The sequence below is a fragment of the Sapajus apella genome, unplaced genomic scaffold (genome assembly GCF_009761245.1).
Source record: "Sapajus apella isolate SASKATOON/1434 unplaced genomic scaffold, GSC_monkey_1.0 scaffold3, whole genome shotgun sequence".
NCBI classification, from domain to species: Eukaryota; Metazoa; Chordata; class Mammalia; order Primates; family Cebidae; genus Sapajus; species Sapajus apella.
In genome coordinates this window covers 41,606,264-41,622,883 of record NW_022436943.1, presented here as the reverse complement: position 1 = coordinate 41,622,883, position 16,620 = coordinate 41,606,264, and the positions used below count along the sequence as shown (strand labels likewise).

The 16,620-nt window shown below is 44.4% G+C and overlaps 2 protein-coding genes across 2 annotated transcripts in view; one reads left to right on the top strand and one right to left on the bottom strand.

Moving 5' to 3' along the window:
- Window positions 1-6,307: 6,307 nt before the first annotated feature.
- On the bottom strand, window positions 6,308-7,549 carry LOC116535802 (translation initiation factor IF-2-like). The gene has a single exon (XM_032257209.1). The coding sequence runs from the start codon at window positions 7,508-7,510 to the stop codon at window positions 6,308-6,310; it is 1,203 nt and encodes a 400-aa protein (XP_032113100.1). The 5' UTR covers window positions 7,511-7,549.
- EXT1 (exostosin glycosyltransferase 1) overlaps window positions 7,019-16,620 on the top strand; it is a 311,364-nt gene continuing 301,762 nt past the window's right edge. Inside the window, exon 1 of the mRNA XM_032252501.1 lies at window positions 7,019-8,639. Within this exon, the coding sequence (XP_032108392.1) occupies window positions 7,678-8,639 (962 nt within the window). The 5' untranslated portion in view covers window positions 7,019-7,677. The remainder of the gene's footprint in view (window positions 8,640-16,620) is intronic.

The following is a 16,620-nucleotide window of genomic DNA, read 5'->3' as shown; positions in this document are numbered from 1 at the left end:
TTTGTGACAACTGCTAAGGAGAATACCTGCATCTTAGGAACCTTGCAAGGATCAAAGAGATAAAGCTGGTAAAGCACCTGGTGCACACTTTGACACATACATGGTTGAATTTCCCTTGTTTTGCTCTTGGTTAGCTTCCTGCTTGGCTATCTTGGGAGGCCTGCTGGGGCCTCCTACTTCTACTTGTTTTTCTTCCACTTGTTTGCTTCCTTCTCAGTGGAGTTCCATCTTCCTCTTTCCCAAGCTCTTCCCCTCCTGGGGCCACATGGTCTGCACAGGGCCTCCTTGACTATTTCAACTGGAAAGATATCACCACATCTTAGCCTGCATTTTTTTGGATGAAGCTCTCAAGTCCTAGCATTCAGAAACAATGCTGCAGGCTTCCTCAGATTCTTGGCAGAGAAGGAAGTAGAAACTAGGCTCTTGTTTTCTGGCTGGGAATCTCTAGATTCATCATTACGACTCCATGATGCCCCAGCTTTTTTTGACCTGACTGTCTTTTCCTACTTCCTATACCCAATCAGTAAAAACCCTGCAGAGTTCCCTGTTCTCTCTAGAAACTGGAAATGCTTACTGCTAGAGGTTCCATCAGACATCACCAAAAGCTCACAATGTGCCCACATCAAATACAAAGTTTGTATACATTTATGAAGATTGAGTTGCCTTGCCTGTTAACCTAGGGTTACATGTTAGGGAATTTAAGCTTCTGCTAATTCCAATATTTCAGCTTGTTTTCATATTTTAGAGCCAATCAATTATTTTTTATAGCAAATAGAATTGTAAACCATAGATATACATATGCTCCTGCAGTGCTTTCTACATTAAAAAGAAAAATAGACTCCTTTGCTTTGCTGCCATCAGCTACTTTTCCGTTTTCCCTTTTTCTGTTGGTTTATAATAGTCAATCGCCATTCCAGAATCTGCAAAGAATCTGGAAACCAATGTGTGTGGGCGATATTCCATGTATTTAATGCGGTCAACTTGCAAACATCGTCTCATCTCATGTACTTGGGTCCGCATTTGTCCAGGAGTATGATGATCAAATCTTGCACCTGCCATGTACATTGAGGACTGCAAAATTTTTCTCGTATTAGTTTGTTCTCATTTGATTCTTACAGTAACTCACACGCTTACAGTAACTTACATGCTTATAGCTAGGCATGCTATATATTACAGTTACTCTTGGTTTTACCAATGAGAAACGAAAGCTTAGGGAAGTGAATTGACTTACTCAAGGTTATAGAGCAAGTGATGGGGTCAAGGCAAAAGCCTACATTTTCTGGAGTCTTTTGTGCCACACATAGCCCTCGGGGAAAAAGTACACCTGGAAAAGGAAACTAAGCAAGGCTTGAATGCTTGGGCTACTTTAGCTGTGTGTGTGTGTGTGTCTGTGCATGTGTATGATAGAACTCTAGCCTTGAATATTCTCTTATTTGCCCTACAGACAACAGGATCAGATTAATTAATTAGTTCCACAGTGTTTATTTCCGTACAGACACTATTGTAACTGCTGAGGATGTAACACTGAACAAAATGACCAAGTCCTTGCGCCATGGAACTCACATTCTAGATGCAATAGATAAATAATAAATGAACAAGCCAATATAAAGAATGTCAGGTGCTGATTGGTGCTAAGAAGAAAAAGAGGGTGAGGGGATGGGAAAATGGGAGGGTTGCTGCTGTTTTATTTAGGGTGGTTAAAGAAGCCTTAAAGAAGGCAGCATATGAGGAGAGACTTGAAGGAAGTGAGGGAGGGTGCTAGGTGGACTGGGATGCAGATGGGCAGAGACAAGTGTGTGCAAGGGCCCTGAGGCAGGGACATGGTTGCCATGCATGAGAAATAACAAGGTCACCAGCCTGGCTGGAGCACAGTGAGTAGGTCAGGAGGGAGGGAGAGAGATGTGGGCAGGAAATGGGGTGAGACGATGTGGTGAGGGGAGGTGGGGGACAATTAAGAAAAATCCTGCAGGACCTTGTAGGTAATTGAAAAGGCTTTATCCCTTAGTAGAGAGACTGAGATCCCTTGAGGGCTTTGACCAGAGGAGTTACATGATTTGAAACACATCAGTGTGTTTTGTTTTTGTTTTTGTTTTTGAGATGGAGTCTTGCTCTGTCGCCCACGCTGGAGTGCAGTGGCGCGATCTCAGCTCACTGCAACTTCCGCCTCCCAGGTTCAACGATTGTCCTGCATCAGCCTCCCAAGTAACTGGGACTACAGGTGCGTGCCACCACGCCGGCTAAGTTTTGTATTTTTAGTAGAGATGGGTTTCACTGTGTTGGCCAGGCTGGTCTCGAACTCCTGACCTCAGGTGATCCACCTGTGTAGGCCTCCCAAAGTGCTGGGATTACAAGCATAAGCTACCATGCCTGGCTCAAACACATCATTGTTAAAAAATTTACAAAGGACCAACTTGCCCTCTGTTAAGATAATCCTGGTTAGTAATATTTCCACTTCAAACCACAGACTGAGTCTTGCTTTGAGGACTACCAAGGGGCCTTTAAAAAAAAAGAAAAATTTTCTCAGATTTACTGGGACGTGAATGACAAATAAAAATTGCATATACATTTACGATGTACAACATGATTTGATGTATGTATACATTGCAAAATGATTGCTATTATCAAGCTAATTAACCCATCTGTCATGATACATAGTTATCATTGTGTGTGTGTGTATGTATGTGTGTATGTGTGTGGTGAGAGATCCACTTAAGATCTACTGTCTTAGCAAATTCCAAGTATACCATATAGCATTATTAACCAGTCACTATGCTGTAGGTTAGATTCCCAGAACTTTCTCATCTTACAACTGAATGTTTTATATTCTTTGACTAACATATACCGATTGCTCCAAGCTCTCAGACCATGGCAACCACTATTATACTCTCTGCTTCTGTGAATTTGACTTTTTTAGGTTCCACATGTAGGTCAGATCCACGCAGAAGTGCAGTATTTGCCTTTCTGTATCTGGCTATCTGGCTTCTTTCACTCAGCATGAGGTGGTTCATCCCTGTTGTCTCAAACGGTAGGATTTCCTGCTACTTGTGGCTGAATAATATTCCATTGTATGTATATACCATATTTTCTTTATTCATTCATCAATTAACAGACATTTAGGTTGTTGCCATGTATTGATTATTGCGAATAACACTGTAGTGAACATGAGAGTGCAGCCATCTCTTTCACATGTTGATTTCATTTCCTTCTGATATATACCCAGAAGTAAGATTGCTGGATGATATGGTAATTATGCTTTTAAGTTTTTGAGAATTTCCCTATCATTTTCTACAATGGCCATATGAATTTACCGTCCCACCAACAGTGTGCAAGCGTTCTCTTTTCTTCATATTGCCCCAAACATTTGTTATCTTTTGTCTTTCTGGTAATAGCCACTCTAATAGGTGTGAGGTGATATCTCACCGTGGTTTTAATTTGCATTTCCCTGATGATTAACATTGTTGAATACCTTTTCGTATACCCATTGGCCGTTTGAATGTCTTTTTTGAAAAATGTCTGTTTAGGTCCTTTGTCCATTTTAAAGTTTTTGTTTTGTTTTTTTTGATATTCAGTTGTGTGAGTTCCTTGTATATTTTGGATATTAACCCCATATCAGATGTTTGGTTTGCAAATATTTTCTTTCCTTTTGTTGGCTGCCTTTTCATTTGTTGATTGTTTCCTTTACTAACTGTGCAGAAGATTGTTAGTTTGATGTATTCCACTTGTTTATTTTTGCTTTTGTTGTTTGTACTTATGAGATCTTTCTTTTCATGTGTGTACGAGTGCTATGGTGAAGCTAAATTTTAGTAAGTCATTCATTCATTCATTTGAATCAGTGATTGAGCTTCACCTAAGTGCCAGGAACTGCTCCTGGCATTTGGGATAAAGGAGTGAATAGGACGAACAGTTCTGCTTGCAGGAGCTTCCTCCCAGGTTCAAGTGATTGTTGAACTGTTTCTTCCTTACCATGAAGAAACAGTTAACAAGCAAATAAATAGAAGATATTTCAGCTGATGAGAAGGGTTAGGAAAAGACAAAACAGAGGAGATGAAATGATGATGCCATTAGAGAGGCTACTTTTAAGATTCTAGTTGGATTTTGAAATGTGGAACTTAGGCTAATAGTGTTACACATGTAGATCAATTTACAGTTTAAAAATTGAGGCCAGGCACAGTGGCACATGCCTGTAATCCCAGCACTCTGGGAGGCCGAGGTGGGCAGATCACTTGAGGTTAGTAGTTCGAGATCAGCCTGGCCAACAACATGGCAAAACCCCGTCTCTACTAAAAATACAAAAATTAGCCGGGCATGGTGGTGGGTGCCTGTAATCCCAGCAACTCAGGAGGCCGAAGTGGGATAATCACTTGAACCTGGGAGGTGGAGGGTGTAGTATAAGCTGAGACCACACCACTGCATTCCAGCCTGGGTGACAGAGCAAGAGTCTGCTAAAAAAAAAAAAAAAAGCTGGCAAGAAAGTTATTATTATCCTGACTTTTCAAATGAGGTCCACTAAAATTAAGCGACATGCCCAAGGCACTAGTAAGTGGCAGACCTGGGGGCTGAACCCAAGTTTTCTCTAATTTTCAGTACCAAAGATTTTCTTACAGTATGCAATACTTTGGGAAGTACAGGTAGAGATGGGTAACACTGGGGCCTGGGATAAGGAAATTAGCCATAATTAGGCAAGAAAGGTATGAAGCACATGCCAAAACATAAACAGAACACAAAAGTGCAAGAAGGGTAGCTAGCTCCCCCTAAGGTCATGCAAAACAACCGGTCAGACATAGAGGGACTGGACAAGGTGGCTCACACTGTAATCCTGGCACTTTGAGAGGCCAAGGCAGGCAGATCACTTGAGATCAGGAGTTCGAGACCAGTCTGGCCAACACTGCAAAACCCTGTCTCTACAAAAAATTAGCCCAGTGATGGTGGTGTACACCTGTAATCCCAGCTACTCGGGAGGCTAAGAGAGGAGAATCGCTGGAACTCGGGAGGCGGAGGTTGTAGTAGGCTGAGAGCCCGCCACCAAGGCACTCCAGCCTGGGTGACAGAGTCAGACTCCGTCTTAAAAAAAAAAAAAAAGATATAAAGGAACTCTAGTCCCACAGCCCCACTTCCACCGGGCTGAGATAATCAGAAGAGAAGGCCTCCTGCCTTGAACGGTTGTTCTTAGTAACTTGGGCTGGGGGAAGCTTTGGATCACATGTGGTTTCAATCACTACCTTTATCTGCATCATCGTCACTGTATTTGGAAGATGACTGAATCCTCATTTCTGTCCCAGGCCTCTCTACATTGTGCAGGGGGTACAAGTCAAATCTGGAAAAGCTGTCTCATCCTTGGCAGGTCAGCAATAGGGAGAGGCTTCAGGAATGTACAGTAATGTCCCACCCACGCCCCTTCCCCGCTTTATTAAAACAAATCTGAAACAACAGAGGTCTAAAACTTTCCACTGTATCATTTCACATTGCCGTGTTATAACCCTGCCCTTCATCCACACCCCGCTGGGGTTTTTGCAGCCTAAGGGAAGCCGGGAAATGTCTGCTTCTAGCCTCAGTCACTCCCATAATAAGCAATCACTAAACAGCGGGCTGCCCTAGGCAACTGTCCAGCTTGCCCTAACCCTGAGACTTCAGCTAGGCCAGACGGTGGGAGGTGTTCTCTGTAAAGCAGTATTCAGGCTCTGAGGCCAGGGAGTTTGGCTTTGACCAGAGATTCGGTTTAGGAATTTAGCACATCTTTGTGGACCTGGAGGATCTTTAGCCGGACTGCTGGTCAGTTACCTGAGTTATCCAATGAAGTTCTTCCACTGGGGGTGGCAGGAGCTTGGGGTCAAGGAGTTGGGAGGTTAATGAAGGAAGGTCCAACCATTTGACACTTACTGTAAATAAGGTCACTTTCCTGATATGTTTCCCTTCTATAGCTGGGACAGTTTGCAATTCTACCAGTCATCCTTCCTTCCACCACCACCACCACTGCCACCACCAAGAGAATAACATTGCTCTGAGGACTGGGGCAAGCTTGTTAACTGATTTCTCTGCAGCCATTAGAAAATCTTTTTTCTCTGATTGGATCTGTTGGAAGCTTTCTTCGCAATAGACAGAGGGGGTTCAGGCAAGGCTGCCTAAGTAGATAATGAGGATTTAGGATAGCTGTCTTATACTCCTAGCACACAGAGGCAGGCACGAAGAATTGCAACAATTCCTCTTGATTGTAATAATTCCTCTTTATTGTTGGGGACTGGGGTGTCTCCTTGGTTTAAGAAAAAGATGTGCTTTGTAAGGGAGGAGTAAGGGGAGACTGCTTTAATGCTTAGCAGAAAACTGAAACACTGGGTCTCGGAGAGTGGAAGGAGGGTTGGGAGAGGCAGCTTTCGGATCGGCAGTCGCTTTCTACCAAGTCTTTCTTTCCTCCCTGCTTCGCACTTTCAAAGCATCCTTCTCTAGGCGTTCCGGCAGGCAGCCCAGGAGACCGGATTCTCCAAGGCGCCCGGGGCCGCGAAGCACGGGGCCCCCGCCGGTTCCTCCTTCCCGGGCCGCCTCGTTTCCGCAGGCGCCTCCGGTCCCCGGCACGGCGCAGACCGACATCCTGGCCTGGGCGCGCCGCGGGGCCACGGGACTCGCCCCGGGCCGCCCCGCGCTCCACCAGCCCGCCCGCCAGCCGCTCGCAGCCCGGTAAGCCCCGGCTCCCCGCGTCCCCCGCGTCCCCCGCGCCCCCGACGCCGCGCCGGCGCCTCAGCCCGCGGCCGGGGGTTATGAATGGGCGCAGCGGAAGCACCGCCCCCCCCGGACGTGACGCTCGGCCAATGGCAGCGCGGGCTGCGTGGATGGATGAGGTCAGCGCTGTCGTGTCGGGAATGGAATGTGTAAGTGTAACATTCAGAACCGGGTAACATTCGGCGACCGAACGCGGCGGTCGGCAGCGATCGCGCGGGGGCCTGCGAAGCGCCGCTCGGGGCCGGCACTGCCCGCGGGGAGGAGGCGCCGCCGCCGCCGCCACCCAGCGCTGCCGCAGCCGCTGCCGCCTCCAGCCCGGGCCGCCGCGCGCCCCGGGGGCCGGCCCCGCGAGCGCAGGAGTAAACACCGCCGGAGTCTTGGAGCCGCTGCAGAAGGGAATAAAGAGAGATGCAGGGATTTGTGAGGTTACGGCGCCCCAGCTGCAGGATGCACTAGCCGGCTGAACCCGGGATCGGCCGACTCGTGGGAACCGGAGTGCTCTGCACGGAGTGGTGGATGAGTTGAAGTTGCCTTCCCGGGGCTCGTTTTCCACGCTGCCGAGAGGAATCCGAGAGGCAAGGCAATCACTTCGCCTTGCCATTGATTGGGTATCGGGAGCTTTTTTTTTTTTTTTCCTCCCCTCTCTCTTTCTTTTCCTCCGTCTTGTTGCATGCAAGAAAATTACAGTCCGCTGCTCGCCCGCCCTGGGTGCGAAATATTCAGCCCCGCTCTCTCCCGTGCATCGTGCAACCCGAAGATGAAAGACCGAAGGGGAGAAAGTTAAAGAAATCGCCCACATGCGCTGGATCAGTCCACGGCTTGGGGAAAGGCATCCAGAGAAGGTGGGAGCGGAGAGTTTGAAGTCTTTACAGGCGGGAAGATGGCGGACTGGAGCTGAAAGTGTTGATTGGGAAACTTGGGTGATTCTTGTGTTTATTTACAATCCTCTTGACCCAGGCAGGACACATGCAGGCCAAAAAACGCTATTTCATCCTGCTCTCAGCTGGCTCTTGTCTCGCCCTTTTGTTTTATTTCGGAGGCTTGCAGTTTAGGGCATCGAGGAGCCACAGCCGGAGAGAGGAGCACAGCAGTCGGAATGGCTTGCACCACCCCAGTCCGGATCGTTTCTGGCCCCGCTTCCCGGACGCTCTGCGCCCCTTCGTTCCTTGGGATCAATTGGAAAACGAGGATTCCAGCGTGCACATTTCCCCCCGGCAGAAGCGAGATGCCAACTCGAGCATCTACAAAGGCAAGAAGTGCCGCATGGAGTCCTGCTTCGATTTCGCCCTTTGCAAGAAAAACGGCTTCAAAGTCTACGTATACCCGCAGCAAAAAGGGGAGAAAATCGCCGAAAGTTACCAAAACATTCTAGCGGCCATCGAGGGCTCCAGGTTCTATACCTCGGACCCCAGCCAGGCGTGCCTCTTTGTCCTGAGTCTGGATACTTTAGACAGAGACCAGTTGTCACCTCAGTATGTGCACAATTTGAGATCCAAAGTGCAGAGTCTCCACTTGTGGAACAATGGTAGGAATCATTTAATTTTTAATTTATATTCCGGCACTTGGCCTGACTACACTGAGGACGTGGGGTTTGACATCGGCCAGGCGATGCTGGCCAAAGCCAGCATCAGTACCGAAAACTTCCGACCCAACTTTGATGTTTCTATTCCCCTCTTTTCTAAGGATCACCCCAGGACAGGAGGGGAGAGGGGGTTTTTGAAGTTCAACACTATCCCTCCTCTCAGGAAGTACATGCTGGTATTCAAGGGGAAGAGGTACCTGACAGGGATAGGGTCAGACACCAGGAATGCCTTATATCACGTCCATAACGGGGAGGACGTTGTGCTCCTCACCACCTGCAAGCATGGCAAAGACTGGCAAAAGCACAAGGATTCTCGCTGTGACAGAGACAACACCGAGTATGAAAAGTAAGTGTCTGGGCTGGCGTGTCTTTGCGAGTCAGCCTTGGGCCCTGCCTGCCTTGGTCCAGGTGTGAAGTTGGGGGATGGGGTGGGGGCGGATGAGCCCTCAGTCCTCTTCTCACTTTGAGCCTGGAATTGAGCAAATCCGGTTCAGGTGTGCAGCTAGAGGCTGGGAGAGTTGGAGCTCCTCGGGCAAACTGAAAAGCCTGGAGCACCTTCCCGAGCCAAGTAGATGACAGTGTCTCCCTCTTGCTTAGAAAACCTTCAGGGCGGAGTGTCTCCTGCTAAAAGTAGGGTTTTGATCCAAGTTTAGTAACTGCATTTCAGGCATGGGTATTGGAGGGTGTTTCTGAGGGTGTTTAGAGACCCAAAGAGGCTGTGATCTACCAAAAGTCCAGAGACTTTCCACCAAGAGTGATGCTTTTGTTTGCTTTTCTGGTGAGTGGGGGTACCTACTATCCCAGGAGTTTTCACAACTTCACATTTTCTGTAAGCCTGTAATTCATGTTAGCTGTGGAAGTGTTTAAATTTTATCTAACTGTGTGGCCCTTTCCTCTCTCCCCCATGGCATTGACTTTTATAAAGGGAGACTGTAAACTTGTTGGGTCTGTGGCTTTGCATGCATGCATGCACTCATTCATTCATTCATTCATTCATTTATTCATTCATTCATTTCTGTACATGTCCTGTCTCTTTCCTAGGAGAAACTGTTTTTTAATCTGGGCCTCAGTCCCACTGTCTGAACTCCAGTTGCTAATTTAGATTTCCCATTCTCTTTTGTCTTCATCTATTTGCATATAAATTGTAGACTGTTACTCTTTGAATGGGTGTGAGATGCCTCCTTACCCTCTGTAGTGAGGCAAGTTTTGTCCAGTTGCTAAGTGACTGAGTTGGTTACTTTGTAGCCCTTTTCACTCTTCCTTTTTCCTTCCCAGTGACAGTAACTGACACGGGATTTGGAGTCAAAGCTAGATTCCACAAATCTGCTTTACCCTGAGCTTGGTGGACCAGTTGCCTAGTAGGTGGGGTTGCCGCCCAGACTCTCACTTATATCGGAGTGTGGAAGAGTTAGTGAGTTCCTACAGTGCATTTCCACGTTACGCCAGTTAAAAGCCAGAGCAGCCTTGTGCTACCCAGGGAAGGAAGGGGAACCTCTCAGCTGAGTACAAGAGGAACTGGCAGAGGCTGGCAGATTTTGCAATTGATTCATGAAATGCAGAATAGGGGAAAGGCTTCACAAACCTGATTGGAACAGGAAGGGGTATGGTGGGAAACTGGCCTTGAAATGAAAGGTTTGATTGTTGTCTGTGCATTTTCTCAGACACTAGGGCCTCTATAGGAGTGATTGGAAGGGAAATTAAAGTCCTCCAAGACTTGATCATAGAGAGTGAAGGAGAAAGTATCAGGCACTCAGATTCTGCTTTCAACCCCGGATACCTTTTGCTTTTCAGGCATAAGAAAAGCCGGAGACTAGGATCAATTATGAATCCATAGTTTCCTCTCATTCAGGGGCAGTTATGTGTGAATGTGCAGTTGCAATGGATTACGATTTTCTCATAAAAGACATCTAAACTATGGTTAGTAATGAACTGCTTTGTTTATACGACATTTACATTGACCTATTTCTGTGGGTGCTTGTAAGAAAAAAATGCTTATTGCCTTTCAGGAATTTCTTTGTCTGGTTTATGGTGGAGTAACTCGAGATGAAGTCTAACCTTTCTGGGTCTTCTAAAGCAGTCTCACAGAATGCTGTGGAAGGATCACTATATTCTTCATCCTTTTAAAGGGGCTAAAGCTGAGATTTCAGCTAAGGAAATTTGAATTATACATTTATTTGGAAAATACCCTCCATCCAAGGGAACAATATTTCTTATCCTTATATTCCCAAAATAAAGTTTCTACATTTTCTGTGGAATGGAAACGTTTTCTAGAGATCAGCAATGAAGGAAGGGAGGGGTTGGTTTCTTTAAAACTTTAGTGTTTACCAATTAAATTTAACTAATTTTTTACCTCTTTGTGATCGGGCCAAGAAATATGACACCCACACTTTGGTTTATGTTTAAAGGCCACAAGGGGTCAAGACCTCAAGACTGGGTCTGATCAGAAAAGTGGTGTTTAGTAGAGAAGCAAGTTTGTTCTGTCTCCCAAGCAGGGATCTCTTTAGGAGGGACACCTCTGGATTTTCATTGTGTTCCCCTTTTGCATACCTTGCAGCCCTAAACTTGCATGACAGCCCGGGATGGTGCTGCAAAAGGTTTACATTCACTCACCTGGCACACCTGAGTTTTGACTCATTTCTCTCAGTGTGTTAGCAGAATTATTTGTCTTTGAGAAATGGTGCTTACAAACTTTATTGCCTTTTATTATTGCCTTTATAACACATGAAGATGAAGCAAGAACTCTTAAATTTGGAGATATGCTAGCAGAGCAAGCAACGTGTGTTGTGCTCTGGTGGAAGAGCAACTACTGTGCTACTTATATTGATGCTTTCTGGAAGATAGCCTTAGATAATGTGAGATGTGGAACTACTCAAGTCAAGTCTCTCTAGCCAGTCTCTCTAGCCCCTTAGGAGGAAGCTATATTAAAGTTAGGTCTGTAGATGTGATCTATGTAAGTTTGGCTTCTCATATTGACTCATGGTGTGACTTCTGATTAGTCACCTTGAGCATTAGTTTGGGTTTTGTCGAATGGGTTTTAGACTGCTTCAGGGGTTCTCTAAGCACTTAACTGGTAATAGCTTATAAAAACACAATCAATTTTCATCTAATTTATTAGCAAGTGTATGTGGGGAAAAAAAAAAGCTTTAATTTAATTTGCTCCCTCAAGCAATCACCTGTAAGTTTCCTCTGGAGCACACTTTATGGGGTCTGATGATTATATCAAAAATTTATGGTATCATGATAAAGTTAGGATACTCTAGAGTATATACAAATGTATCAGCTAAACAAATTGTTGCTTTTGGTGAAAGAGAACATTATGTGTCAGTAAAGATTTAGTGCTAAATGAGCAAGGACTTCTGTCTCACCTGTGCCTTTGTGAAAATTAGACATTGATTACAAAGGTATGGGAGAGCTACATGGAATGAAGGAAAATGACATTTCTAATAGGAAATAAATTTCATTTGTCATTTTTTTGACCCAGACATCCAGGAATGTATTAAAATATCAATTTTTATGATACCCGTATTTTTTAATCAGTTATATATTTTAATGCACATGGATGATGCCAGCTAAAATCACTGCAGTAATTAGATGATTTGTAATGATGCTTTAGAGAAATTCTATTTTATGTTCTTTCAGCTGCTTATGCATCCTCACAGAATTACTGTATTTTACATAAGCTTCATAGTTCATGTCCCTACAAAGGGCATTATTGTGAAACTTTAGGTTCAGGTATTTGAAATAGAAGAAAGAGAGGGAAAGAAGAGGTGGCTTCTATCTTCAGCCCCCTTTAAAAGGAAAGCAAGAGTGAATATTTAAAGCTTTTCTGGGAACAGGGAAGATAGTGTGCAAATCTTTTTGATATTTTCCTTTTTCTTGTTTGCTAATGCTGTACCTCACAATTCTGGTGTCTTTAAGGGTCTTGAAGGTAAGAGATCATTTGGCTTCCAACATCCTGATTTTTACAGATGTAGAAACTGAGGGACAGAATGTTTCAGGGATTTGCTTAAGGCCAGAAAACTGTTTAGTGACAAGGGTAGCACTAGAATGCAGGCCCCCTGAATTTTGCCTTTCATTTCTACTCTCAGGCACCCTTGAAAATTCACCAGCCACGAGGAGATTCTCATTAATGATGTTTACTATGGGATTTCTCGTAGAATTCTTCAGTAATCTGATGAAAACTTGGAGGACACTTTTGTAAAAATAAATGATAAGTAAATAAATAAAAGCATATTCACAATTTGTCATATGGTTTCAGGGGCTGACGCACACCTCCTGCTGAGGGCATCCTCAGACTTACAAATACTTGCTCTGGGAGTTTACATTTTGCCTGTTTGCTTAGTTGGGTAGGTCTGTGGAGCTGTTTAGTCTAGGAGTTTTTTGAACCTTTCAATTTGGCCCTAAGGGGTTTAGAGAATAGGCTGTGCATTGACTGAACAATAAGTTGAATTCTGTGCACTTGTAGCAAAAAGAAACTATGCACAGGACAAGTCATAATGCTAAATGCTTTTATCTTTTCTTCCTCATTATCTCAAACTGTGTTAGCAGACACCTTGATCAAGTTCCTGATCCAGCAGTGAACCTTAGATGAATGTTTTCCTTCTCCAAAATGACAGGTGGGAATTGAGATTCTCAGGTTTTAAATGTAAAATATTAGCGCCTTTCTCCCCACAGTTGTACAAAAGCATTTCTAAAATAAACCAAATTAACAAAGTTAAAAAATAAGGTAGGGCCAGCCCTGCGGAAAATTATGAAGTTGGCTTGTTTGTCTTCTGACACTGAGATGCTGGTTCTCTCCTCTCTTTCCTTTCTCGCCTTTTTCTAAACCTGCTTTCTGGAGCGCACCTGAGAGCCTCAATCACAAGGAATCCCTGAATAAGGGTTGGAGTGTTAATTGCTACTTTTAGGGACGTTTGTATTATTACTGGATTCAGCCTAACAAATGAGGGTTTCCAGTGGAGCCTGTGACCTGAGCTACGGGCCTTCAGGAGTTTACGCTACAAAAAAATGGCTTGCTACTAAGGTTTGGGCAGGTCCTGCCAATAGGAGGCCACCTTTGGTCCCCCTGACTGTGACAGCAGCTTTGGATGGCAAAAGGGGTGATGCCACACCTGCAGGTGGTGATGGTTCATACTGTCAGAAGGCCTGGCGATCTGCCTTCCCAGAACACAGTGCTGGAAATACCTGCCAATAGGGACCTTTAATATGCCAATGTCTCAGCAGAAGTTGTGCTTGGTAGGGCCTGGCCGCCTTGCTCACAACTGTCTTCAAAGTGTCTTCTCAGGCTGTGTTGCCGGTGTGTAAACGGAGGAAAAAGGTGGTAAGGTGGCTGGCCTGAGGCTATGCTGAACTGAGACTAAAACCCAGCTTTTCTGACTCCAGGATCTCTGTTCTTTTTACCGAGAAAAGAATATTCATTGCTACCTCACTGCATTCACTTTGCAGCACCGTGTATTCAGAATGAACCAGGTGAGACAAAGTGGTCATTGGCTTCTGCAGGCTCCTGGACCTGTTTCACGTTCAAACATTAACACGGAAGCTTATGTTTCCATGAGCTTATCGTAGTTATTACTACAGGCTGATCCTCCCTAATCCAAAGGTTTGAAGTGCTCCACAATCTGAAACTTTTGACCACCAACTTGAGAATTTTGGATTTCAGATTTCTGAATTAGGAATGCCCAACTCTAAGTATACAATGCGGATATCTCAGAACCTGAAAAAACCCAAAATTTGAAACACTTTTGATCTCAAGCATTTCAAGCATTTTAGGCCAAGTCCTTCTCAGCCTGAAGTTGTGTATTTGAAACAAGGTGTTTTCTGAACAAGGTGTTTGAGAAGTCACTGTTGCCGTGTAATAATTACCTAGTGCTTCCTTTACTCTCTGGAATTAAAAATAGTGGGCTTTCTTGTCTCTCGGGGTCATGATGTGAATGTCGTACACAGTGGCTGAGTCATCAGAACAGGTGTGCCAGCCCCCTACATGGAACTTGTACGGCTTCAGGTTGTGCTAAATTAACTTTCTTTAGATAAGGGATAACTAGCATTCATTTCAGATAATGAATATTCAACCTGCAGTTGTTTGTATTTAAAAGCTCTTCCATCTTGACCAAGTTCCAGTAATAAACAGGGATTCCCTCCAAACTAGAAGATTTGTTGAGGGCCCGTTATTTGAATTTACTCTCATTTGTTCATATAACCTTTCAACAACAGTGCGAGTTAGATTATATCCTTATTTTACACATTAGAATGTAGGCCCCTGAGATAGTAAAGTAACAAGCTCAGTGTCACATCTAGTGAGTAAATGGCAGAGTTCTTACCAGGGTACTTAGATTCCAAAGTCCCTTCTCTTCTACAGAATGTTACCACCCTTAAAGAATCAAACAGAGTTTCTACCTGTTACATATTAATTTTTAACAAGTGAATCGCGAGTCGCGTGTTTGTATATCGACCTTCTTTTCCATTGCTTTACTTTATGAATATGTTTCCTGAGGAAAAAGTTAGGCTCAGAGATGTTATAAAGATGGCCCCTAATTCCTACCTGTGAGCACTGAGCTCTTTGAACTCTTCTGTTCAAGAGGCATTGCAATTTTTTCTACGTAGATTCTGCTTGTAATTCTCTCCTAGGGTTCTTCTAAGAAAGATGAGGAAGCTGATTAGTAATCTACCTGCATGACCTTTCTCCTACTGATAGCATCTGGCAGGGCGTCCCTCTTTGATTGAAAGTGAAAGCGAACCCTGGAGATGTTGCTGCAGGTGGATGGGGCTCAGAGTGAATGCTGCTGCCCCAGGTAGATGTGGTGATCCAATAGAATAGAAATGAAAGGGTTATGGGAATAATCTGTCTCTGGAATATATCACACTCAGTGCCTCCAGGGCCTAAGGCTCTTTAAAAGAAAAACAGTGCTTAAAAAATTATAAACGTTATATACAGGCTGAGCACAGTTCATGCCTGTAATTCTAGCACTTTGGGAGGCCAAGGTGGAAGACTGCTTGAGCCCAGGAGTTCTAGATCATACTAGCCTGGGTAACATAGCAGGATCTTATCTTTACTAAGGATAAAAAAAAATTAGCTGTGCATAGTCATGCACACCTGTAGTCCCAGCTGCTTGGAAGACTGAGGTGGGAGGATTGCATGAGTCCAGGACACTGAGGCTGCCGTGACCAACGATGGTACCACTGCACTCCACCCTGGATGACTGAGCAAGACCTTGGCTTCCAGAAGAAAAAAAAAGAAAGAAAAGAAGGTATACATAGCCTTTGTGGAAGATTGGGAAAATACAGAAGACCGGAATATGTAATTAAATTTCTTTCCTAATTCTATTTTTTTTTTTTTTTTTTTTTTTTTTTTGAGATGGAGTCTCTCTCTGTAGTTCAGGCTGGAGTGCAGTGGCACACTCTTGGCTCACTGCACCCTCTGCCTCCCGGGTTCAAGCAATTCTTCTGCCTCAGCCTTCCAGTAGCTGGGACTACAGGTGCGTGCCACCACACCCCGCTAATTTTTTGTACTTTTAGTAGAGCTGGGGTTTCACCATGTTAGCCAGGATGGTTTCAGTCTCCTGACTTTGTGATTTGCCTGCCTTGGCCTCTGAAAGGGCTGGGATTACAGGTGTAAGCCACCGCGCCTGGCCCTCCTAGTTCAGTTATAAGTGCTAGCCACTATTGGTAAACTTTGAGGTAGTCAGTCTGTTCTAGCACAAATATATGCTTATATGGCTCTGTCTCTGCATATCCAAGTACCGTGGATAGATAAATTAATTATTATTTAATTAATGGTGAGTAAATAATGAATTCAACACATTTTCTTGTTTGTGCTGGACACATATGTGTTGGAGCTGGGGCTACTTTTGCAACCAAAACAAACTTCGGCCTATTCCCCTTACCATTCTAGTCTGTTAGTTTTGTAAAGTTGAAGTCAGCCTTTAAATATAGTTTTGGATGTTGTTTCTTTCCCTAACATTATCCAACAGCATTTTTCTATTCGAAATAGTTTTGAAAATAGGATTTTTAACATGTGATTTTTTTTTTCCTCTAAACCATGGCTGGACCAGAGTTTGTTTAACCATTTACATTTTCTTACATATTTTGATTTCTTTATTGTTAGTATTACTTTTCTTGAGACATAGTCTCACTCTGTCACCCAGGGTGGAGTGCAGTGACGTGATCCCATCTCACTACAACCTCCACATCCTGGGTTCAAGGGATTCTCCTGCCTCAGCCTCTTGAATAGGTGGGATGACAGGTGTGCACCACCACGCCCGGGTAATTTTTGTATTTTTAGTAGAGATGGGGGTTCCACCATGTAGGCCAGGCTGGTGTCGAATTTCTGA